General features: G+C 43.0%; 1 protein-coding gene across 1 annotated transcript; it reads right to left on the bottom strand.

Annotated features, from left to right (window-relative positions):
• Nucleotides 1-13,540: 13,540 nt before the first annotated feature.
• Nucleotides 13,541-19,753, bottom strand: LOC135547933 (forkhead box protein N4-like). Its single transcript, XM_064977141.1, has 8 exons — nt 19,407-19,753; nt 16,853-17,138; nt 16,664-16,777; nt 16,357-16,508; nt 16,110-16,206; nt 15,785-15,998; nt 14,771-15,118; nt 13,541-14,595 (listed from the first exon to the last, which is right to left on the bottom strand). Exons 1-8 carry the CDS (start codon nt 19,421-19,423, stop codon nt 14,369-14,371), a joined length of 1,455 nt encoding a protein of 484 aa, XP_064833213.1. The 5' UTR covers nt 19,424-19,753; the 3' UTR covers nt 13,541-14,368.
• Between the last annotated feature and the right edge of the window lie 5,005 nt (nt 19,754-24,758).

The following is a 24,758-nucleotide window of genomic DNA, read 5'->3' as shown; positions in this document are numbered from 1 at the left end:
GGTAAATGTGGATCAGGTTTCTGCCTGACTGATACAGTATGGCCCTCAGAGAGGTAGACTTGGTGACATCACTGGGCCCTAGGGTCTGAGAGAGGACAAGATGAGCAGAGCTAATGTGGACTGGGCCACTTCCAATAATCAATGGTGTGACTGCTCCGCCCTGCACCATTTCTCTGGTGACTATCTATCACTATCAAGTTAAATGTCTTTGCTTTAGCCTTTTAACAACAAAACATTTAATGGCACAAAACCACTAATATCAATATTTTTTTAATTGTGTTTTTACCTTCTCTCATCCTACATTTTCTGCAGGTAGAAGCAACTCTGAAGCAAGATTTTACATAATCAAAATTGCTCCATATACCACCTTTCAAACATTCCTCTATCTGCCTTGTACCACCAAGAAAGTAATCTACCTTATCAATGTTATAATCTCAACCCACCCTGTGTATGTCTCATGTCTAGCAGATGGGGGAAACTGTTGTGTAAGGCTGAAACTCCCTTGGCCCAGCCAGGTTGGACTAGAGCATGTATTTCCAAACTGGGGTAAGTGCAATGCTTGTTAGGGGTACGCCAAATAAAAAAGTGATTCATATTTTATATATATATATATAAATATATATTATACATATATTATATATATACATATATTATACATATTATATATATATATTATATATTATTATATTAATATATATATATACACATATATTATATATACATATATTATATATACATATATTAATATATACATACATACATACATACATACATACATACATACATAAATGAATAAAACAGTCCATTTATATTTTCCAACGGGGCTATACATTTGGGTGAGTTTTTTTCCCCCTCACCTGAGTAGCCTCGTATCACTGCCCAAAATAAGATTAAACCATCTAGTGTTCAGCGAAATAACAACACAATGTCAGATACAGGTAGCCTAGGCAAATAATTAACATCCAATCACATTAACCATTACTCTCTCGCGGGAATTCCACTCACGGTCCGTATGTAGCCAAATGTAACTGCTGCTCATGTTGGTATCTGTACTGATGGTGCAAAAGCCATGACAAGGAGACATAGTGGAGTGGTAACGCGAATGCAAGCAGTTGCCCCCGAAGCCACTTGGATACACTGCAGCATCCACCGAGAGGCTCTTGCTGCCAAGGGAATGCCTGACAGCTTGAAAGACGTTATCATTGTTAAAGCAAGGCCCCTGAACTCTCATGTATTTTCTGCATTACGCAATGATAGGGGCAGCAACCATGTAACGCTTTTACAACATACAGAAGTGAGCTGGTTATCAAGGGGCAAAGTATTGACACAGTTGTTTGAATTGAGAGACGAGCTTAAAGTTTTTACTGACCATCATTTTCACTTGTCTGACAGCTTGCATGATGTTCTCACACAACTGGCCTGTCTGGGTGATGTTTCTTCTCACCTGAGTGATCGGAATCTAGGACTACAGGGACTCTCTAACTATATTCAATGTGTGGGGCAAATTTGAGGCTATGATTAAGAAGTTGGAGCTCTTCTCTCTCTGCATTAACAAGGACAACACAGGTCTTTCCATCTATCATTGTATGATTTTTTGTGTGCAAATGAACTCAAGCTTACGGGCAATATCAAATTTGATTTAGTGAAGCACCTGAGTGAGTTGTGTGCGCAATTATGCAGGTACTTTCCCGAAACCGATGACACAAACAACTGGATTCGTTATCCCTTTCATGCCCTGCCTCTAGTCCACTTACCGATATCTGAACAAGAACCTCATCGAAATCGCAACAAGCGGTTCTGTGAAAATGTTATTTAAATCAGAAGCCACTGCCAGATTTCTGAATTGGGCTGCGGTCAGAGTATCCTGCCTTGGCAAATCGCACTGTTAAGACACTGATGCCCTTTGCAACCACGCACCTATGTGAGAGTGGATTCTCGGCTCTCACTATCATGAAAACTAAATACAGACACATACTGTGTGTGGAAAATGATTTAAGACAGACTCTCTCCAATACAACCCAACATTGCAGAGTTATGTGCATCCTTTCAAGCACACCCTTCTTTCTCATTAACCTGTGGTGATTTATTCACAGTTTGCAATGAACAAATATAGTTTTATATGTAAGATGGTTAAATAAAGAGCAAAATTATTTATTATTATTATTTGTGCCCTGGTCGTATAAGAGCTCTGTGTCACTTCCCATGAGCTGGGCTGTGACAAAAACTCACTCATTCTTATGTTTAATAAATGGATTGCATAGTGTGTGTGGCAGGCTTAAAATGCTGAAAAAAAACATTTGAGAGTGCGCTGACCCTGGTGATAGGGGGGGTACGCAGGTGGAGTATGAATGTTTGAAGGGGACCGGGACCATAAAAAGTTTGGGAACCACTGGACTAGAGAACTGAGTGTCCAGCCAACACGAGGCCAACTACAACAGCAAGGCCAAAAAGGTCTTATTAACTCTTACCAAGAAACTCCAGAACAAAATTAGCCCCGGCACAACAACACCATGACATCACATCCTTCTGTAGCTGAGTAGAGGATTCCACCTATGCTATTCCCTCCCAGCTCTGCAATGCAGCTGGATAGTGTTTCTGATTTGATGGAATGTATTATTATTTTTTTACATTTTACCTTTATTTTACTAGGCAAGTCAGTTAAGAACAAATTCTTATTTTCAATGACAGCCTAGGAACAGTGGGTTAACTGCCTGTTCAGGGGCAGAACGACAGATTTGTACCTTGTCAGCTCGGGGATTCGAACTTGCAACCTTTCGATTACCAGTCCAACGCTCTAAGCACTAGGCTACCCTGGTTAAAAGGAATGGTAACTGAGTGTTGGACCGTTATTACCCTTGATACAACTAGGCCTACATGTCAGTGTTTAAGGATCCCCAGATGGAGACATTCTTTGTGAACTGTAATGGACTGCAATGGTGTGAGATGTTCCATCTCTTTTGCAAGCTCTCATTAAGGTGTGGGCCTATTTATTGAATACTAGTATTACGATATTCATATTTATCTACAATGTGTGTAATTCAGCATCAGTGTCCATGTTATTTCCTCAGGACATTCCTAGGTGCTTCCTACTGTAACCCAGTCCTGGAATTCCCACTGACACCAGGACCAGGGGTCAATATCCATAGGCATTGGGAAACTCAGATTCCCTGGTCAAAGAAATGTATACTAATCCCTCCCCCACATTACTGTATCACCTAATGCATGTGCATGCATGGCTTCTTTAATTATTTTTTTTAATTTCACCTTTATTTAACTAGGCAAGTCAGTTAAGAACAAATTCTTATTTTCAATGACGGCCTAGGAACAGTGGGTTAACTGCCTGTTCAGGGGCAGAACGGCAGATTTGTACCTTGTCAGCTTGGGGGTTTGAACTTGCAACCTTCTGGTTACTAGTCCAACGCTCTAACCACTAGGCTACCCTGCCGCACCAGGGAAATACATTCTCAGGGAAATACATGGCCAAAAGTATATGGACACCTGCTCATCGAACATCTCATTCCAAAATCATGGGCATTAATATGGAGTTGGTCCCCCATTTGCTGATATAACAGTCTTCTGGGAAGACTTTCCACTAGATGTTGGAACATTGAATGGAAGCAAGTCCTCACAGCAGACATAAGAGCATTAGTCATGTCGGACACGGATGTTGGGCGATTAGGCCTAGCTTGTAGTCGGCGTTCCAATTCATCCCAAAGGTGATGGGGTTGAGGTCAGGGCTCTGTGCAGGCCAGTCAAGTTCTTCCACACCAATCTTGACAAACCATTTTTGTATGGACCTCGCTTTGTGCAAGGTGGCATTGTCATGTTGAAACAGGAAAGGGCCTTCCCCAAACTGTTACCACAAAGTTGGAAGCACAGAATTGTATAGAATGTCATTGTATGCTGTAGCGTTAATATTTCCCTTCACTGGAACTAAGGGGCCCGAACCATGACAAACAGCCCCAGACCATTATTCATTCACCAAACTTTACAGTTGGCACTATGCATTGGGGCAGGTAGCGTTCTCCTGGCATCAGCCAAACCTAGATTTGTCCGTCGGACTGCCAGATGGTGAAGCGTGATTCATCACTACAGAGAACACATTTCCACTGCTCCAGAGTCCAATGGCGGCGAGCTTTTCACCACTCCAGCAAACGCTTGGCAATGCGCATTGGCGATCTTAGGGTTGTGTGCGGCTGCTCGGATATTGAAACCCATTTCATGAAGTTCCCGACGAACAGTTCTTGCGCTGATGTTTCTTCCAAACGGTAGTTTGGAACTCAGTAGTGAGCGTTCTAATCGAGGACAGATGATTTTTACACGCTAAGCACTTCAGCATTCCCGTTCTGTGAGCTTGTGTGGCCTACCATTTCACGGATGAGCTGTTGTTGCTCCTAGACTTTTCCACTTCACAATAACCGCACTTACAGTTGACAGGGGCGGTGCCACGTTCAAAGTAACCGAGCTCTTCATTAAGGCCATTCAACTGATAATGTTCGTCTATGGCGATTGCATGGCTGTGTGCTCGATTTTATACACCTGTCAGCAACGGGTGTGCCTGAAATAGCCAAATCCACTCATTTAAAGGGGTATCCACATACTTTTGGTCATGTCATGTATAATAGCTGACCTTCGACCCCCAATATGTAGCTGGACATAGAGGCCTGTAGTAATTTAGCCAGGTACCTAGGGAGGGCAACAATGTTTTCCATATAGATCACGTCACCATAATGCAAGAGTTCTTTGAAAACAAACAAACAACTTTTTCTAGATTCAAATACAGTGGGGAGAACAAGTATTTGACACACTGTCGATTTTGCAGATTTTCCTACTTACAAAGCATGTAGAGGTCTGTAATTTATCATAGGTACACTTCAACTGTGAGAGACGAAATCTAAAAAATAAATAAAAAATCCAGAAAATCACATTGTATGATTTTTAAGTAATTAATTTGCATTTTATTGCATGACATAAGTATTTGATACATCAGAAAAGCAGAACTTAATATTTGGTACAGAAACCTTTGTATGCAATTACAGAGATCATACGTTTCCTGTAGTTCTTGAGCAGGTTTGCACACACTTGATCAGGGATTTTTATTTTTATTTTTTTCTATTGGGTTCAGGTCTGGAGACTGGCTAGGCCACTCCAGGACCTTGAGATGCTTCTTACGGAGCCACTCCTTAGTTGCCCTGGCTGTGTGTTTCGTGTTGTTGTCATGTTGGAAGACCCAGCCACGACCCATCTTCAATGCTCTTACTGAGGGAAGGAGGTTGTTGGCCAAGATCTCGCAATACATGGCCCCATCCATCCTCCCCTCAATACGGTGCAGTCGTCCTGTCCCCTTTGCAGAAAAGCATCCCCAAAGAATGATGTTTCCACCTCCATGCTTCACAGTTGGGATGGTGTTCTTGTAGTTGTACTCATCCTTCTTCCTCCAAACACGGCGAGTGGAGTTTAGACCAAAAAGCTCTATTTTTGTCTCATCAGACCACATGACCTTCTCCCAATCCTCCTCTGGATCCTCCAGATGGTCATTGGCAGACTTCAGACGGGCCTGGACATGCGCTGGTTTGAGCAGGGGGACCTTGCATGCGCTGCAGGATTTTAATCCATGACGGCGTAGTGTGTTACTAATGGTTTTCTTTGAGACTGCTGTCCCAGCTCTCTTCAGGTCATTGACCAGGTCCTGATCCCTCACCTTCCTCATGATCAGTGATGCCCCACGAGGTGAGATCTTGCATGGAGCCCCAGACTGAGGGTGATTGACCGTCATTTTGAACTTATTCCATTTTCTAATAATTGCACCAACAGTTGTTGCCTTCTCACCAAGCTGCTTGCCTATTGTTCTGTAGCCCATCCCATCCTTGTGCAGGTCTACAATTTTATCCCTGATGTCCTTACACAGCTCTCTGGTCTTGGCCATTGTGGATAGGTTGGAGTCTGTTTGATTGAGTGTGTGGACAGGTGTCTTTTATACAGGTAACGAGTTCAAACAGGTGCAGTTAATACAGGTAATGAGTGGAGAACAAGAGGGCTTCTTAAAGAAAAACTAACAGGTCTGTGAGAGCCAGAATTCTTACTGGTTGGTAGGTGATCAAATACGTATGTCATGCAATAAAATGCAAATTAATTACTTAAAAATCATACAATGTGATTTTCTGGATTTTTGTTTTAGATTCCATCTCTCACAGTTGAAGTGTACCTATGATAAAAATTACAGACCTCTACATGCTTTGTAAGTAGGAAAACCTGCTAAATCGGCAGTGTATCAAATACTTGTTCTCCCCACTGTATATGTTTTTTGTGTGTGTTTTTTTTAGGGAGAAAATAGGGGAGGGAGAGGCTTACCTCTGATTTGCTCTCCGGTCATCATCACACCCTAATTCCTGCAAGAGAAAGACAGAAATGTTACATACACTGTAGGCCTACTAGAAACCCTTCCATCAAGGCTGTGCTGACAGTACAGTAGGATGCAATGCGCAACAGCAGCACATGATCCGTATGCCCTGCTATGTCCTTCCATGCTCCCCTTGCTACCATACCTAATCACAATGTCACAGTACAATGACTCAGAAGATTCCCATTGACTGGTGGAGACAGAGATTCCTTTCCTTTAGAGTTATGGGTATATAGACCATCACTAAGTGATGCTCTTGATCTACATGGGACAAGTAACTAAATATAGGCTAGACATCGGGCCTTCTGTACCAGTAGCAATGCTGTAGCTCCCTGAGGGCAGAAGGGCCGAGTGGTTGAGGTTGTTTGTTGCATTAGGAGATCTGAATAAAACTCTCTCTCTGCGTTTCATGACATGTTACAGTGTCGAAAAGAGCACATAGGCCTAGACTGCGCTTGATCTGTGGATCTGATGTCAAAGAGGCTATTTAATAGCACAGCTCAAACTAACTCAGTCACTAGTAGCAATTGTAATCTAGATACTTTCAGATATAAAAGAGAGGTATACAGACGTATGTACCGTAGGTAACCAACTCTGTATAAAATCATTTCTGCAGCAGTATCTTTAATGATGTAATTAGTATGACATCATTTCTGCAGCACACAGCCATGTGTGTGTGTGTGTGCGCCTGCCTCCATAGAATTCAAGCCATGATGGATTCATTTGCTTTTGAAAGTCTTCATGTGCTTTATTAGTAAGATCAGAGTGATGTACCAGTGTTTAAACTGAATTTATGGGACATGAAGGAGATGCTTTACGTTAGGTTTTATAACGTGTAATACACTTGCATTTAATATTGAATACAGTGTATCAGCGCTCTCTACTGGCCATACCATGTCACTATCTATGATCTCATATGTTTTGAAATATAAGCTCACACCTGCCACAGTAGTATTTTGACAGTGATTGAAACGAGCAGGTACCAACAGCAACATCCCTGACTCAGTAGTGATGTAATGGTGTACATAACTAGGCAAGTAGCTGCACAATACTGATGAATCTCACTCTATAGTCTATTCCATATGCAAGCTGAAGCAAGGAATTTAAACAAATGTCATGACTTAAAAATCTAAGCAAAATCCTGAGATAATGCTTTCATTAATTGCCTTGCTGTATAAACGCATATGTCTTTAAACCACAAAAACTGAAGGCAGAAATAATTGCTGCCACATGCAATTAATGCATTGTTCTGGTAACTAATCACCGGCTCAGATTTTGTTTAGAAGCTAATAACGCGGGGCTGGACTACTTCACCATTCTAAACGGATGGATTCCATAAAGTCTATTAAATTATGTCCATACAAAACAGTCTTGCCGTGTTAGATATGTCACTAAATTGCAAAAAAATTATATTGACAACTGAAAGCGTCCTCTAAAATACTGGGCCTAGTGGATGAGGGACGTGAGCATCGGGCACATCCCCGGCGTTTCCTTCACGGCGCTGCCTACGTAGCGAACAACTCCCGCAGTTTCACTTACCTCCCCCGCGTTGGTGCTGGCGGTGGATGCTGCGCTTGGGGTGGGAGAGCGCTGTAGGGTTACCAGAGCCATGGCTGGCTACTGCTACGGAGAGGAGGAGACCTTTGAATGGGGGGAAGGTAGGCGCGTTGCTCTGGGCCAAGATGCGCCTAGATTGACCCTGTGTAGCACAGGAGAAAACGCTCAGGATCGCATTAAATCTTTCTTGCCTCCGATTTCACCATCCTGATAAACCCATCACCGGCTTCTGACTCGCCCATCCTTCACAGTTCGTTTTAGAATAGTCATTTGTAAATAGTTGTAAAGGCAAGTATGCAATTTTGTCCATCTGTGTCATATACCATTTATCGTGCAGACAAACAAAATACATCGCAGCCAGGTTGCATGCAGAGCATAAATGACAAGCGATTCTGTTCTGACACTTTGCCGGATGCTATGATTGGCTGCTTCGGTTTGCGTGCGCGCTATCATTGGGCCAATGTCGTCAAGGTGACTCTGGACAGACTCGAGACTACTACACTCAACGGAAAACAACGGCTACTTATTATGAGATGCCTTCATGGGAATATTATTTGCAAACAGATTTAAGCAAGGAACATTAGTACACACATTTTAGAACTCATATTGCACCTTCACAGATATGCACCCATTGTATTGCTATAATGAAGATGATGTGGAGGAATTCATTATTGCCATCGACATTCTCTTAAGTTATTATTATCTAAATAATTATTGAAAAATATATTTAATGTCATTTTGTGTAGAATCCATGGGACATGACTTGAAAAGACTGAAGTGGGAATAATCAAGTTGCATCCATTTCTCTCAACACCCTATTGTCCTGTTATAGCTGTTATAGGTTGATCCATAGCTGGCATGTGTTGGTGAAACCTGAGCCACTTGACGTCTTTTCCTGACCAGCTGTGATTTGACTAGTCTCCCGCAGGCCCAGGCCTGTGGTATCAATGGGCAACAGCACGTCTACTCATTGAGACACACTCAACATATCAGCAAAACACAAGCTTCCATTCCATTGAATGACTTTTAGGAGGTGGTCCACAGTAGGTTTTTGTAGTTGTCTAACGTCAAGTAGTTGCATTCCAGGTTGCATTTTGGCTCAATCTTGGCAGCTTGTGTGATGACTGGATGTACAAAACATTTACATTAAGTCAAAGGTTCTAGAAGAGCAACGAGAAGAACGTGCTTTTGCAGAACTGTTTTACATGTTTGAATGTTAGGGCGGTGCAGGAGTTTCTGCTTATGGCTATCAAAAGGGAAGTTTCAACATTTTAAAGAGTAGCATGCAGACCATCTATCACTCACCACTACATGCATCTCCTGCCTGGAATAGCTCAGTGGTCATGAGGACCAGGCCATAGTAGGAGAAGGCATTGGCAAACCTGAGGCAGAAACCATACAAACACAGAGATCATACGAAGGGCCCAACTCTAAGTTTCAATGGTTTTCAATTTCAGAACTGTGAGGAGAGGATGTACTGGTTGAATCGAGATGGTGAGCTAATGAGATACCAGAATAATGAGAGCAAAATGGACTTACCATATAAACCACAGGAGAATAGTTATTCTGCGATAATGAGGAGTTAAGAGATCTTGGATCCTACCACGATCCTTCTGCCTCGCAAATATGGAAAATGCACACACCCAAGCAAGTGTTGTGAATACACAAACACCGTTATAAAGCTAAGCAAGATGATCTCACATTAACACTTCCAACATGAATGCACACACACACCACACCACACCACACCACACCAATTATACAGTCTCACCTGTTTATTGGCAATAAGTTTCCTGTTGTCAGCAACGATGCGTCTTAACGATTTCATAGCAATTTCCCGAAAGCACATGGAAGCGGGCACTCTTGGGCAGCCACAGTATCACACACAGACATGAATACAGACATTTACACATGCATATACTGAAACACACTTCATCCACTACCTATGTGTTCAGTAACATGCACCTCAGTGATGCATTTCAACCATTTTGTTTCAGAACCATAGATACGGCAGGTCTAGAGTGTAACAATACTTACAAAACAGAAGGTAACAAAGCTCAGCAGGGGTGCTGTAGACAGGCCAAGCAGCCAGGCCAGCCAATGCTAGGCATGATCCAGATGGCCAGAAGGACCTCGAACAGCGCCAAGGGCCAAGGGCCCGGAATATCTGAATCAAGAAAAGTGTTGATTGTCTTACTATGAGATAAAACAATAGCAATCGTACAAATATGATAAAGGACATTGGGCAGGAAGTACCTCAATCAGCATAATGCAGGTGGTCCTTGACTTCATCATGAGGATCTCTGAGTACAGCGTCACTCTGAGTACAGCGTCACTCTGAAAGAAAAAGTCAATTAATGAATCTATAAATCTGACTTTTAACCCTGATGCAGAGCACAATTGTAGGGAATAACATTGGGACTGCATAGAACATTAGCTGTTATACTGGCAATGGGAGGCCTGGTATTGGTGAAAAAGAATCAGTTACATTCATTTTTGTTTTACCTATTTAACAGTCAGCATTTTAATAACAAAAGGCCGTATATTTTCTGGTTCAGAATAATAGAGTCTGGAACCAGTTCTATAACTGACACGGGACTATAAATACACTTGTTTTGTTCCTGGTTGGAGCGTTATTGTTGCTCTGCTATCATCACAGATTTAACTGTCCCAAGAGAGAATGTGGATGTGCTACAATAACAGTGTGTTATGTTAATTCCGCCTGATCAGCTCCACTGCACATAACCACATAGGAAAGCTTGGGGTTCAACCCAGGAAAGCTCTGGGTTCAAGGCAGCAGAACTAACGCAGGTGAATTCATGTAGCAGGTTAGGAGAATTAGGTTAATGTTAGGGTTAGGGTTAGGCTTAGCTACAATGCTACAGTTTGTCAACAACTGTTGTCCCCGGCACGACCACTAGATAGAGCTGTTGTAATCTAACCACAATCTAACCACATCTAACCACATCGGTAGAAACGGAAACAAATCATCTGTGGCCACAAATCATCATTATCATAACCAACGGAGGCTGCTTTTTATTTTATTTTATTTAACCTTTATTTAACTAGAGAAGTCAGTTAAGAACAAATTCTTATTTACAATGATGGCCTACACCAGCCAAACTCGGACAACGCCGGGCCAATTGTGCACCGCTCTATGGGACTCCCAATCATGGCCGGTTGTAATACAGCCTGGATTCGAACCAAGGGGTCTGTAGTGACACTTCTAGCACTGAGGTGCCAACAACACGTGTTGTTGAGTTGGTTAAATCTGCTGGGGCATCTTGTCTCTCAAATTACAGTCATCCAATAGGAATAAAGCCTGCAGGGAAGGTGAGGGATGAGTTACATCTATTGTAAACAACTTTTTGGGAGAGGGAAGAACAAGGATGTAAAAGACAATTAACTTAAAACCATTGGCCTCATACTGCCCAATTGTACCAGTGTCATTATTATGCATTATGTTTACATACAGATTATACACTGCTCAATAAAATAAAGGGAACACAAAAATAACACATCCTAGATATGAACTAATGAAATATTCTTATTAACTACTTTTTTCTTTACATAGTTGAATGTGCTGACAACAAAATCACACAAAAATTATCAATGGAAATCAAATTTATCAACCCATGGGGGTCTGGATTTGGAGTCACACTCAAAATTAAAGTGGAAAACCACACTACAGGCTGATCCAACTTTGATGTAATGTCCTTAAAACAAGTCAAAATGAGGCTCAGTAGTGTGTGTGGCCTCCACGTGCCTGTATGACCTCCCTACAACGCCTGGGCATGCTCCTGATGAGGTGGTGGATGGTCTCCTGGGGGATCTCCTCCCAGACCTGGACTAAAGCATCCGCCAACTCCTGGACAGTCTGTGGTGCAACGTGGCGTTGGTGGATGGAGCGAGACATGATGTCCCAGATGTGCTCAATTGGATTCAGGTCTGGGGAACGGGCAGGCCAGTCCATAGCATCAATGCCTTCCTCTTGCAGGAACTGCTGACACACTCCAGCCACATGAGGTCTAGCATTAGGAGGAACCCAGGGCCAACCGCACCAGCATATGGTCTCACAAGGGGTCTGAGGATCTCATCTCGTTACCTAATGGCAGTCAGGCTACCTCTGGCGAGCACATGGAGGGCTGTGCGGCACCCCAAAGAAATGCCACCCCACACCATGACTGACCCACCACCAAACCGGTCATGCTGGAGGATGTTGCAGGCAGGCTACCTCTGGCGAGCACATGGAGAGCTGTGCGGCACCCCTAAGAAATGCCACCCCACACCATGACTGACCCACCACCAAACCGGTCATGCTGGAGGATGTTGCAGGCTGAAGAACGTTCTCCACGGCGTCTCCAGACTGTCACAGACTGTCCAGACTGTCACTCAGTGTGAACTTGCTTTCATCTGTGAAGAGCACAAGGCGCCAGTGGCGAATTTGCCAATCTTGGTGTTCTCTGGCAAATGCCAAACGTCCTGCATGGTGTTGGGCTGTAAGCACAACCCCCACCGGTGGACATCGGGCCACCATACCACCCTCATGGAGTCTGTTTCTGACCGTTTGAGCAGACACATGCACATTTGTGGCCTGCTGGAGGTCATTTTGCAGGGCTCTGACAGTGCTCCTCTTGCTCCTCCTTGCACAAAGGCGGAGGTAGCGGTCCTGCTGCTGGGTTGTTGCCCTCCTACGGCCTCCTCCACGTCTCCTGATGTACTGGCCTGTCTCCTGGTAGCGCCTCCATGCTCTGGACACTACGCTGACAGACACAGCAAACCTTCTTGCCACAGCTCGCATTGATGTGCCATCCTGGATGAGCTGCAGTACCTGAGCCACTTGTGTGGGTTGTAGACTCCGTCTCATGCTACCACTAGAGTGAAAGCACCGCCAGCATTCAAAAGTGACCAAAACATCAGCCAGGAAGCATAGGAATTGAAAAGTGGTCTGTGGTCCCCACCTGCAGAACCACTCCTTTATTGGGGGTGTCTGGCTAATTGCCTATAATTTCCAACTGTTGTCTATTCCATTTGCACAACAGCATGTGAAATTTATTGTCAATCAGTGTTGCTTCCGAAGTGGACAGTTTGATTTCACAGAAGTGTGATTGACTTGGAGTTACATTGTGTTGTTTAAGTGTTCCCTTTATTTTTTTGAGCAGTGTATATTCAATGTGCGGGACACATTTGAGGCTAGGATTACACCTTTTACAAATGGTACTTAGGATATGTACAGTACAGAGGAGGCTGGTGATGGGAGGACGGCTCATAATAATGGCTGGAATGGAGTCAATGGAATTGAATGGTATCAAACATGGAAATGTGCTGGGTGTGTTTGATACTGTCCCAATTATTCCAATCCTTTCCAGCCTATTACTATGAGCCCATCCTCTGATTTAAAGTGCCACCAGTCACCACTGGTACAGTATGGCTATGAATATAAACACTTTGTTGTAATACCCTAGACTGACAGTAAACGGGGCTCTTGTGTCACACGTTTAATTCTAGTTCAGCAGCACGGTGTGCATTGTGTGAATAAGTGAATAACACTGAAAAACCTGCAATAAATCTGGCATCTGAAAATATTTATTCTGAAAATGTTTACAGTTAGAGAAACACCGTGTAGGCGCAGGAGTCAATTGTCAGTTTAAAACAGGCGAATCTGCTAAGGCTTTTAACATGTCTGTAATACCTTTACATAAATAATCTTAAATTAAAAATGTTTAGTATTTCTAAAATACATTAACATGTTAAAGTCCTCTATATTACAATATACAATTATTGTTGTAAGGCATGGCTTTAAGAGTCATGTTAGACAGTTTACACGGAGCAAAGTAAATAAATACAAATGAACAAAACAGAAAACTCTGAGATAATGCCTGCCTAGCAGGACTTTAGTACTACAAATAAACTATTGAGCTAAAATACCACAATCAAATCTGGTAACAAAAAAAGGATTGTTTGCACAAGCTAGTAAAGACTTTTCCTCCACAAGAAATAGATGACAGATGAGTTTCCCTGACTATCTTTTACATATCTTCACAGAAGACAACCGTCACAACATTGACTCCAGCTCTTGTAAAAATAAAGTGGCATTGCATTTTACCTCTAAACCATTACACACACAAAAACACTGTATCCTCATCACTCTAAAAATATGACGGGCCCAATCAAACACGTCTATGTTAGCTGATTTGGGTGCTTCTTAAGTGCTTTGGTGGAGAAACAGGAATCAGTAAAAAAAAAAATAATAATCTCTGATTAACATGAAAGAGGCAAGACATCCTGTCAGGTGGGAGAATGTTCAGGATTCTCATACAGTAGGTGTGGGGACATGCAGGTTCAACAGTAGTGGTCTGTCTTGGTGTATATCAGTGTTTAATACACTGTATATCAGTGTTTCACAGTCAGTCAGAGCAGGGCGGCGGCTTGGCCCCCGGCCTCTGTGGTGGTGATGTACTGGAAGGGGACAGCAGGTGCCGGGTCCAGGGTGGTGTACAGCCCTGAAACCTGTAGGTCCACCAGGGGCTGTCCAGTGGTGGGGCCAGGCAGCTCAGAGTCAGACAGGCACAGAGGAGAGTGGTTAAACATACTCTCCAGGCTGAAGCCCTCCTCTCTCACCCCCTCCCATAGGCTCCCTGAGAGACAGAAACAAACACATTATAACCCGTTAAAACAGATCATTAACCAAATCATCCTTGGATTAAAACAGTTATGTTCAAGACTATCTGTTTTGATAAAGGTGTTCAACAAATATGCCATTATTCATTTTAAACATACAGTAACATCCCTCCGATATTCATAATAACCCACCGGCAAACTCCATGATACTAGGGTCCAGAGCGTCCACATCTGCTGTGACGTCAGGGTGGAGGCTGTACAGACTGTGGCTGTTGGCTTGTCTGTAGGGCTGCTGCTGGATGAAGGGGGTGTGGGAGTAGTCTGGGACCGAGTGGAGGGGAGGGGTCCGGGCGGGAACAGGGGAGCTGGGGTCTACTAGCAGGGTGGGATTCTGGGCCTGGAGATGGAAGGGGAGGGATGTCTGCAGAAGCCCAGACAGAGGGGAACCACAGGGGCTAGAAGGGAGACACGTCATTCTGGGGTCACAAGGGTTCCTCCGACAGCCGTCCGGTCTGTCTGTGATCAGCCTGTCCAGCTCATCTGAAAGACATGAACATTAGCAGTAAACAATGAGCTTACACTAAGTGTACAAAACATTAGGAACACCTGCTCTTTACATGACAGACTGACCAGCTGAATCCCGGTGAAAGATATGATCCCTTATTGATGTCACTTGTTAAATCCACTTCAATCAGTGTAGATGAAGGAGATGAGACAGGTTAAAGAAGGATTTTTAATCCTTGAGACAATTGAGACAAATCTTGTGTATGTGTGACATTCAGAGGGTGATTGGGCTAAACAAAATAATTTAGTGCCTTTGAATGGGGAATGGTAGTAGGTGCCAGGTGCACAGGCGTGTGTCAAAAAGTGCAACGCAGCTGGGTTTTACACGCTCAGCAGTTTCCCGTGTGTATCAAGAATGGTCCACCACCCAAAGGACATCCAGCCAACTTGACAGAACTGTGGGAAGCACTGGAGTCAACATGGGCCAGCATCCCTGTGGGTTTCTTTTGACACCATGTAGAGTCCATGCCCTGTCGAATTGAGGCTGCTCTTAGGGAAAAAGGGGGTGCAACTCAATATTAGGAAGGTGTCATTAATGTATTGTACACTCAGTGTACATAAGCAGTATGTGCTGTTTTTTCATTAGAATGGCTAATTGCCACAATATGGCTAGTCTTTTCTCGTCTGCTCTACCGTCCTCACCTGGGTTCGCCATGCTGCGGCGGATGGCAGTCAGGTCCTTGCGTTTCCACTTCTGCATCTCTTCCTCCATCTTGTTGATCTTGGCTGGGTTGAGGGCCCACAGACAGCCCTTACGAGTGGAGGAGGAGCCTCCCTGCTTGTTCTCTTCCTTTTGAAAGCACTTGTTCAGAGATAGGTTGTGTCTCACAGAGTTCTTCCAGCCGTCAGGCGCCGTCTATAAGGTCAGTTAAACACATACTAATAAAAACATTGTTGCCGATGTTCCCAAACTTCCATGAGCTCAGATAATCTCATGTGTGTAAAGAGGCATCTCCCTGCTCCTCACCTTGAAGTAAGGGAAGTGCTCCTTCATGAAGCCATAGATCTCACTGACAGGGAGGCTGCCTGTCCGGCTGTTCTTCAGAGCCATAGCAATCAGGCAGCTGGCAAAAACAGTCAAATATCATCCATTTTCATTTTTGCTCAGTTCTAATTGTGTCTTCTTTTTTGATAGGTCCTTTACGAACTGTGTTAAAACTGTACCGATTAAATGTCATGTAAACTGACCAAGTTAATGTGTTAGTGTGTCCTACCTGTAGGAGTAGATAGGTTTGGGGAAGGAGTTAGGTTCTTGTAGGAGATCCTGGTTGCTGTGGGGGTTGGTGATGCTCATGCCTGCTGCTTGCTGCTCATACAGGTTTTGGCTATGGTAGGAGGGGCTGTTATACAGGCTGCTGGGGGAATGCTGGGAAAAATGAAACCAATAAACTTTTTAGGCCCTCCTTGCATTAATTACGAGTTATAGAGAGATACAGAGAAATACTATATGCATCACTCTGTCATAAACTCTTATGTTCATTAGAGTTCAGAAACAATTCTTAACATTTCTGTGGATGTTACCTGTTGGACAGCCTGAGCTGGGCTATAGACCTGCTGGGGGGAGTGGTAGTAGTGGGCTGGGGAGGACTGGTATTCTGAGGCAGGCATACTACTTCCTGGGTACCCTCCTGTCATCTGAAAGATAAAGACTCATATGAAGGGAAGAACAAACACAAATACAAAACAAAAAAAATTAAAGGTTTTACTTACATTTCCATTTTGATTGTTGATGTAGTTCATTCCAATATAACTGTTCTGCATGTTGCTATGGGGAGGGACAATGGTGTCATGTCCTAGTGCTGTATTCATGTTTCTGTGCTGGTCTGAACCTGGGTGAAGCTCCAGTGGGCTGCTCTGGGGTTCTGTGTTGTTGAAGGCCAGTCTGCCTGTGGCCATCTGCTGCAGCCTGTGTACGTCCACGGTGGTGAGCCAGGATAGAGACTGCAGGTCCCCTGGCAGCTCCTCACTCTGCTGGGACAGCTCAGTGGTCAGCAGCCTGAGCGACAGACAAAGGAGCTGCTCAACATCTACTGTCAGGGACCGGAGTTACTGAAACTGAAACTTCATTCATGGATTCCATGTTTCATCACAAAATTGTTTTGAATGTTCATTTTAGGACTGATGCCCAGCTGAGCATTCTACTCAAGGCAGTGACAATAGGTGCTGATGAAGACTGTCTAAAGTGCATTACCATGTAGTAGGACAAGCTTTTGTCATTTTTGCTACGTCGCCAGATTGACTTTAGATGTAGTATAACTTTAATTAGCTATCTAAGATTGAGGGGAGAGCACCAACATTTGAGCTAGCTAATGTTACTATTGCTAGCTATTTCTGTCAAACCTTGCTAGCTCACGGCCAGTAACATTGCCATCTCTCTAAAGTAAACTTGATGACAACATAATGATGGCAATGTTGTTTTCTACTAATTATGTGTCTACTTTAGCAATGTTATTGTATTTCAAGTCCACTATCGTGTAATTTTGACGAAACATTCACTAGCCCCCATTAACCTTCCGTCGGACATCAATATGCTGCGGCATCGGTAGAATGTTGACACGAACGACTGACGGAGGTGCAACCCATGAATAGCATGTCTAATCTGATTGAGTTTCTTTTTGGACAGAGTTTTACAAACTCCATTTGCACAACTGACCCTTTTATTTCAATGACTGTTACTTTCCAGTTCCGGATACTCAAAAAAATCATGCAATGATACATCCGATGCCCACGGCTCCATTTAATAAATGAAATGTATTTATAAAGCGCTTTTTACATCAGCCGATGTCACAAAGTGCTGTACAAAACCCAGCCTAAAACCCCAAACAGCAGGCAATGCAGATGTTGAAGCACAGTGGCTAGGAAAAACTCCCGAGAAAGGCAGGATCCTAAGAAGAAACCTAGAGAGGAACCAGGCTCTGAGGTGTGGCAAATCCTCTTCTGGCTGTGCCGGGTGGAGATTATAACAGAACATGGCCAAGATGTTCAAACGATCATAGATGACCAGCAGGGTCAAATAATAAAAATCACAGTGGTTGTAGTCGGTGCAACAGGTGCGGTGAGAGAGAGAGTCAAAAACAGCAGGGCTGGTGAACAGGTCAGGGTTCCATAGCCGCAGGCAGAACAGTTGAAACTGGAGCAGCAACATGACCAGGTGGACTGGGCTGAATCACAAATACACAGGGGCACCCCCACAATATTCAAAGTGTGGAGTAGGGTCGGGTACACTGTGCACATTGTCTGCAACAGTTGGTCTGGCCATTGAATAATGATTAGTTATTCAAATGACAGTCCCCAGCCCTGTGGCACCTGGCTCTATTGTTTCCAGAGGGCTGTTCCCTCCACTCCACCCCAAAGATGACCAGAGCCTGCATTAATCTGATTGAGTGACAGCTAATTGACAAGGGAGTTAAACGAGAACCATCTGCCTCTCTGTCAACACCAGACCCTCTGCACTACAGCCAACCACTCTAGTGCAGGAGAGCCTGGAAAGCAGGCATTTAAAGACATTAAAATAACATGCATGCTCCTGCCTTTCTAAAGCATATTTCAGTCTGACCTTACATTTGGTTAGCTTAGTTGACAATAGTTAGTATTTTACTGGGAATCTTCTTTCTCACAGTTACAAACATAGCATTTCAGCTCCACCCACACATTGTTATCAGTAGGCAGATTGGGTGAATTCATTTTGCATGGCTTGGTGCCCCGGGTGGGTGGAGTTTACACATTTTAGACCATTCCATTTGTCCTTAAATGAGATCTCCACCCACCTGGTGAACTTGGCAGTGCAAAAATGAACTGGCCCATTCTTATGTTTCGTCAGATGATAAAAACAAAGTGTTGCTTGGAGACCCTGTGTGGTCAATGTCATGCCCACAAACCAGAAAGGGAATGGTTAACTATAAGTTGTATAATGTAAAAACCCAGTCCATAAACTGTAGTAGTAATACAATTACAAGTTTGATTGTGGTTCATTTTACAGTCAGGTTTTAGCCAATGTCTTGAATTAACTCCATTGTAAGTAGACTGAAGAGCTGTTCTGGTTTTCAATCAATGAGTCATAGGCTATAAGATAAGAAACTAGTTAAGAAACATAAGACATTAGCCTACAGTGAGAACATCACAATAAAGTTACATTACTGTGGGAACAGAGTATCCAGCATGAAAAATATTACTGTAGTTTATTCAATTACAATTTGGCTGAAAGAAATCTCCAAACTTGGTTGCTTCAAAGGTAACTTCACATAAAATCTGAAAAAACACAAACCTTTTTGAGGGAAACATCCATGTAACAGTGCCACAAAGAATACCCCTCAATTCAGATTAGCACAAAATAATGATTCCTTCTGAAGTAAAAATCCCTTCTTCACTGTCAACAATGTCGCTAGGGGAACTCCAAATAAACACAATGAGAAGGCTATAGACAAGCAGGTCCAGTTCACTGGGCAATTATGTCGCTGAGGTAGCTAAGCTCTGATTGACGAGGAGAAAAGTTGTTCTCTACTCTCTTTACTCTCTCCGCTGTTGGAAGAAGTGTTCGACGTGTGAACGATGTGTCCACCACCTTAGCTTACCAGTACAAATTAGACAGGCAGTCAAGCAAGTCCTCCCCCAAGGGTTTCTACAAGCAGTGTCCCCTTGTTATCTATTTTGAGGCCACCCCTCCCAAGTCCCCAGCACCAGACACCCAGGATAGACCCCCCCAACAGTGGGACAGAAAACAGAGCTGATGGGCTCTGACATATCTATTCAGACCTAAAATGATTAATTGTAATGTTTTTTTGTGTGTGCATATTTTCAGACACACACACACACACAGAGAGAGAGAGAGAGAGAGAGAGAGAGAGAGAGAGAGAGAGAGAGAGAGAGAGAGAGAGAGAGAGAGAGAGAGAGAGAGAGAGAGAGAGAGAGAGAGAGAGAGAGAGAGGCAGAGTGAGAGAGTGTGAAAGTTAAAGATATAACGTTATATATATATGAGAAAGAGAGAGGGAGACCCCTTGCAAACCATAACTTGAAGGTTTGCCTGACAAGCTTTTCAGAGTTAATTCAGACCCGTGACAACCTGGTGAAGTATCATTATCTAGCTTTACATGACATCTTGTGATGAGGTGTGATGAATGATTAACGTTAACGTTACTTTCTGAATTTCTGAAAATCGCTGTCATGCTGGTGCGGTGGTATCATCTGGCGCGATGGTATCATCTCCTACAAAATAAATAGTCAGTTAGCTAACCTTAGTTGACAAACCTGGCACACTGCCAGCCAACAGCTAGGTAGCTAACCACAGTGACAATGCTAGCTTTACATTTACACAAGTAGCTACGTAGCTGTTTCAACTAACGTTAGTTACCAGACCCATACCCGACTGTCTAACTAGCTAGCTACAGTAGCTCGTTTCAATCTCGCTCATAATGCTAGTATGAGACATGTATTTACTTTGACAGCTAACTTAGCTAGCTAGATATCAGACACATTATATGAAATGTAAAAACAACTATGTAAACAACCCCTTGCTAACCTGTTCTGAACGAATCAACGCTGAGTTTGAGTCCATTCATTAACCTTCCAACCCGTTTTAAAACTATCTTCTGTCACCGACTGCCTGTCCAGTGTGTCCACTCTGGCAAGGAGCTGTTCATCAGCACCACTGTCTGGTTCCAATTTTGATCCGGTGCGCTTGCCCGCGCGATTTGATGAGCTGCAGCGGGAAGGTGGTCGAGGAGGCGCGGAGAGGAGAGGCAGTAACGTTAGTTCTCAGGCTCAATGATAGCAGTGAAATAAACACCAGTGAAAGCAGACAACAACATAGACATGTGTGAATGATGGTCATTTTAAGGGAAGGGCGTTAAACAGTTTGTAGACTGCAAATTAACCGCAAGAAGTCCAAACAGATATCACGTTGGACTAAAACATAATACTTTCAAACATTGCTTACGTTTGTTTATGATCACCTGTCTCTCAATTATGGATGGGATTGGGAATACTTGGGAACAGATTTCAATTGGAGCTGATTTCCTAGTGTGTTTTTTTTTTGCCGATAAAATTTGGGGGGCCAAATAAAACCAACCGCTCGCCAAATTCAGTTGGGGAACCCTGGCCTAGGCCCTCCTCTCGAATCCCCGTATTTGAATACTTTGTGCATTGTCAATTAATAGAATGCGCATTCTCCCCCTTCCAAACAACTCTTACAAGTACATCAGAACAAGCATTTCCCATAAATGAATAATGCCAACACACTCCAACACAGTTGTGCAATTTGCCCCTCCCCTCCACCTGACAGCAGAACATGATTAGGCAACTGTATATTGTGTGGATTATTATCATTCTGATGTAGCCTATATGATAACCTTAAGCTTACTTTCAATAGTTCCAGCCAGAGAAGTGTTAGAATGACAGTTTATGCCTTTTTACTACCCAGAGTATGATTATATGTATATTGTGTGTCCTGTGTGGCTCAGTCGGTAGAGCATGGCGCTTGCAACACCAAGCGTCGTGGGTTCGATTCCCGCTGGGGCCACCCATATGTAAAAGTAGTGGCCCCAGCCGACTTGTAAGTCGCTTTGGACAAAAGCGTCTGCTAAATGGGATATATTATTGCAATAATATTTTATCACATTGGGGATTTGTCTGTCTGCTAGGCATTCTGTCTGGTTCTCTCTGCAGAACATTTCAGGCGAAAAAAACAGAAGAAGAAAAGAAGAAAATTAGGACACCATGACAGCCAGTTTGCAAGGGCTGAGGCATTATAGGTAAGGATGTGTGTCCTGATGTGACATTTGTGGAGCTGCTCTCGCCCTTGTATCAGGCTCCCACTTCTCAGCAAGCATCCCTTAACACACAGCTGAGCTGCCCTTCTCCTTCTCTGTCCTATCCAGATCTGATTTAGCTTCTATCGACCTGGACTGGACTGGTCAGAACAACCTGACAAGAAGAATGCTCACATTATATAAAACCATGTACAGTTGAAGTCGGAAGTTTACATACACCTTAGCCGAATACATTTAAACTTTTTCACAATTCCTGATATTTAATCCAAGTAAAAATTCCCTGTTTTAGGCCAGTCAGGATCACCACTTTATTTTAAGAATGTGAAATGTCAAAATAATAGAAGGAATTATTTATTTCAGCTTTTATTTCTTTCATCACATTCCCAGTGGGTCAGAAGTTTACATGCACTCAATTAGTATTTGGTAGCATTGCCTTTAAATAGTGTAACTTGGGTCAAACGTTTTGAGGAGCCTTCCACAAGCTTCGAGCAATAAATTGGGTTAATTTTAGCCCATTCCTCCTGACAGGGCTGGTGTCACTGAGTCAGGTTCGTAGGACTTGGGAGGGTGTTTTTCCCCTTTTTCCTCAAAACATAATGATGGTCATTATGGCCAAACAGTTCTATTTCTGTTTCATCAGACCAAAGGACATTTCTCCAAAAAGTATGATTTTTGTCCCCATGTGCAGTTGCAAACCGTAGTCTGGCTTTTTTTATGGCGGTTTTGGAGCAGTGGCTTCTTCCTTGCTGAGCAGACTTTCAGGTTATGTCTATAGAAAAGGACTTGTTTTACTGTGGATATAGATACTTTTGTACCCGTTTCCTCCAGCATCTTCACAAGGTCCTTTGCTGTTGTTCTGGGATTGATTTGCACTTTTCGCACCAAAGTATGTTCATCTCTAGGAGACAGAACGCGTCTCCTTCCTGAGTGGTATGACGGCTGCGTGGTCCCATGGTGTTTATACTTGCGTACTATTGTTTGTACAGATGAACGTGGTACCTTTAGGTGTTTGGAAATTGCTCCTAAGGATGAACCAGACTTGTGGAGGTCTACAATTTCTTTTCTGAGGTCTTGGCTGATTTCTTTTGATTTAACCATGATGTCAAGCGAAGAGGCACTGAGTTTGAAGATAGTCGTTGAAATACATCCACAGGTACACCTCCAATTGACTCAAATGATGTCAATTAGCCTATCAGATGCTTCTAAAGCCATGACATAATTTTCTGGAATTTTCCAAACTGTTTAAAGGCACAGTCAATTTAGTGTATGTAAACTTCTGACCCACTAGAATTGTGATACAGTGAATTATAAGTGAAATAATCTCTGTAAACAATTGTTGGAAAAATTACTTGTGTCATGTACAAAGTAGATGTCCTAGCCGACTTGCCAAAACTATAGTTTGTTAACAAGAAATTTGTGGAGTGGTTGAAAAACAAGTTTTAATGATCCCAACCTAAGTGTATGTAAGCTTAAGACTTCAACTGTACATGTACTCAAAGGTACAAAGATATTTGTCATTTGACTTTCAATGCATGTTGGTCTATTTTTCAATATCTCCAATAACCTTCTCCACTATCTCTACATTTGAGTGTTACCAAACTTTTGAAATGATTTGATTCCTCCAATGAAATGCTCTATCAGTGCATTGTCATACTTTTTATTGAAATTTCTATATCAAACAGCCACATTTTATACACAAAAATAACACTTTTTCAGATAAACAAACCGAGCTGCATTTCAATACTATAGCTCAGTGAAATTGCATTTAACCTAAATGATTGCGTTTTAGAATCATGTTATTGTATTGCCATCAGCTGTATGCATTTGGCCATGGTATCCTAGCAGAAAGTTTCTTGCTCACTGAACATGGCTGAGATTCAGAAGGCTACTACAGTAACCTGGCTAGTCTTGACCATTAGAGTCCAGCTCTCTCCTCAGCTATTTATTTGCTCCAATAAATAAAGCATGCTGAGTTGTATGGGACTAATTGAGCAGGTGAATATTAATTTGGCTATCATGTGATGCCTAGTCCCTTGCCCTTTAAGGAAGCAGAGTTGTGCTGTAATTGGTCAGTATGTTAACCCATGATTTTCTGAGAGGTTAAGGGGTTACCTAATATGCTGGTGTAGCTGGTTTTGTGTGTGTGTATGTGTATCTACCTGTGTGTTTATGGTGTGCGGGGGTCTTTGGTACATTGGTGCCCTGCTGCAAGAAAAGGTGTGTGTATTGTGTGGTTAAGTGCCTTGTTCGTGGGCACATTGCCCTGGGATTTGAACCGGCAACCCTTCGGTTAAAAGCCAGCTTCTCCAACTTCAAGGCTACTGCTGCCCCCTATTGATAATAAGGTAGAACAATGAAAAACCATTGCTGTGTACGGGATCTGATATCCCATTTCAATGAATGATAGAATGAGAGTAAGGTCGGACAGAGGTTGGTTGAGGATGATGACCTTACCTCTTGACTGGAGTGGACTTTGATGACTAGGGTATACGGCTTGTTCCCCCTTATTACAGAGGCATAAAGTGTCAGGAAGAGGAGAAAATGAGAGTTTGTGTGAGAGAGGGGAAAGAGGGCTGATGTGTGGGGTTATCAAATCGTAGCCCTCAAACTCAGCATGAAATCTGTAATGGGAAAATCAACCCCCTAACTCTGGTGTAATTGGATTTTACAGGGAGTCATGTTAAATCAGAGAGCTGTGGGTAGGTAACACAAAGCTTGTTAAGGCTAGACAAGTCTAACCACAGGCTGGAGGGTATATATGGGTGGGTATTTGGTAAGGGGCTGCAACCAAACAGAAAATGAACTGCTCAAAATGGTTCAGTGTTTCCCATAAATTACCTTAAATGTTACAG

This window comes from Oncorhynchus masou, chromosome 11 (assembly GCF_036934945.1).
Source record: "Oncorhynchus masou masou isolate Uvic2021 chromosome 11, UVic_Omas_1.1, whole genome shotgun sequence".
In the NCBI taxonomy this organism is placed as follows: domain Eukaryota; kingdom Metazoa; phylum Chordata; class Actinopteri; order Salmoniformes; family Salmonidae; genus Oncorhynchus; species Oncorhynchus masou.
Note: the sequence above shows the minus strand (reverse complement) of the source record. Positions and strands in the feature narration are given on the sequence as shown.

Coding starts and splice junctions, on each gene's coding strand:
- LOC135547933 (XM_064977141.1), bottom strand. Junction 15,119..15,784: donor CCGCAGCATGGCGAACCCAG/GTGAGGACGGTA, acceptor CATGTCTTTCAG/ATGAGCTGGACAGGCTGATC. Junction 14,596..14,770: donor TAGTATCATGGAGTTTGCCG/GTGGGTTATTAT, acceptor TCTGTCTCTCAG/GGAGCCTATGGGAGGGGGTG.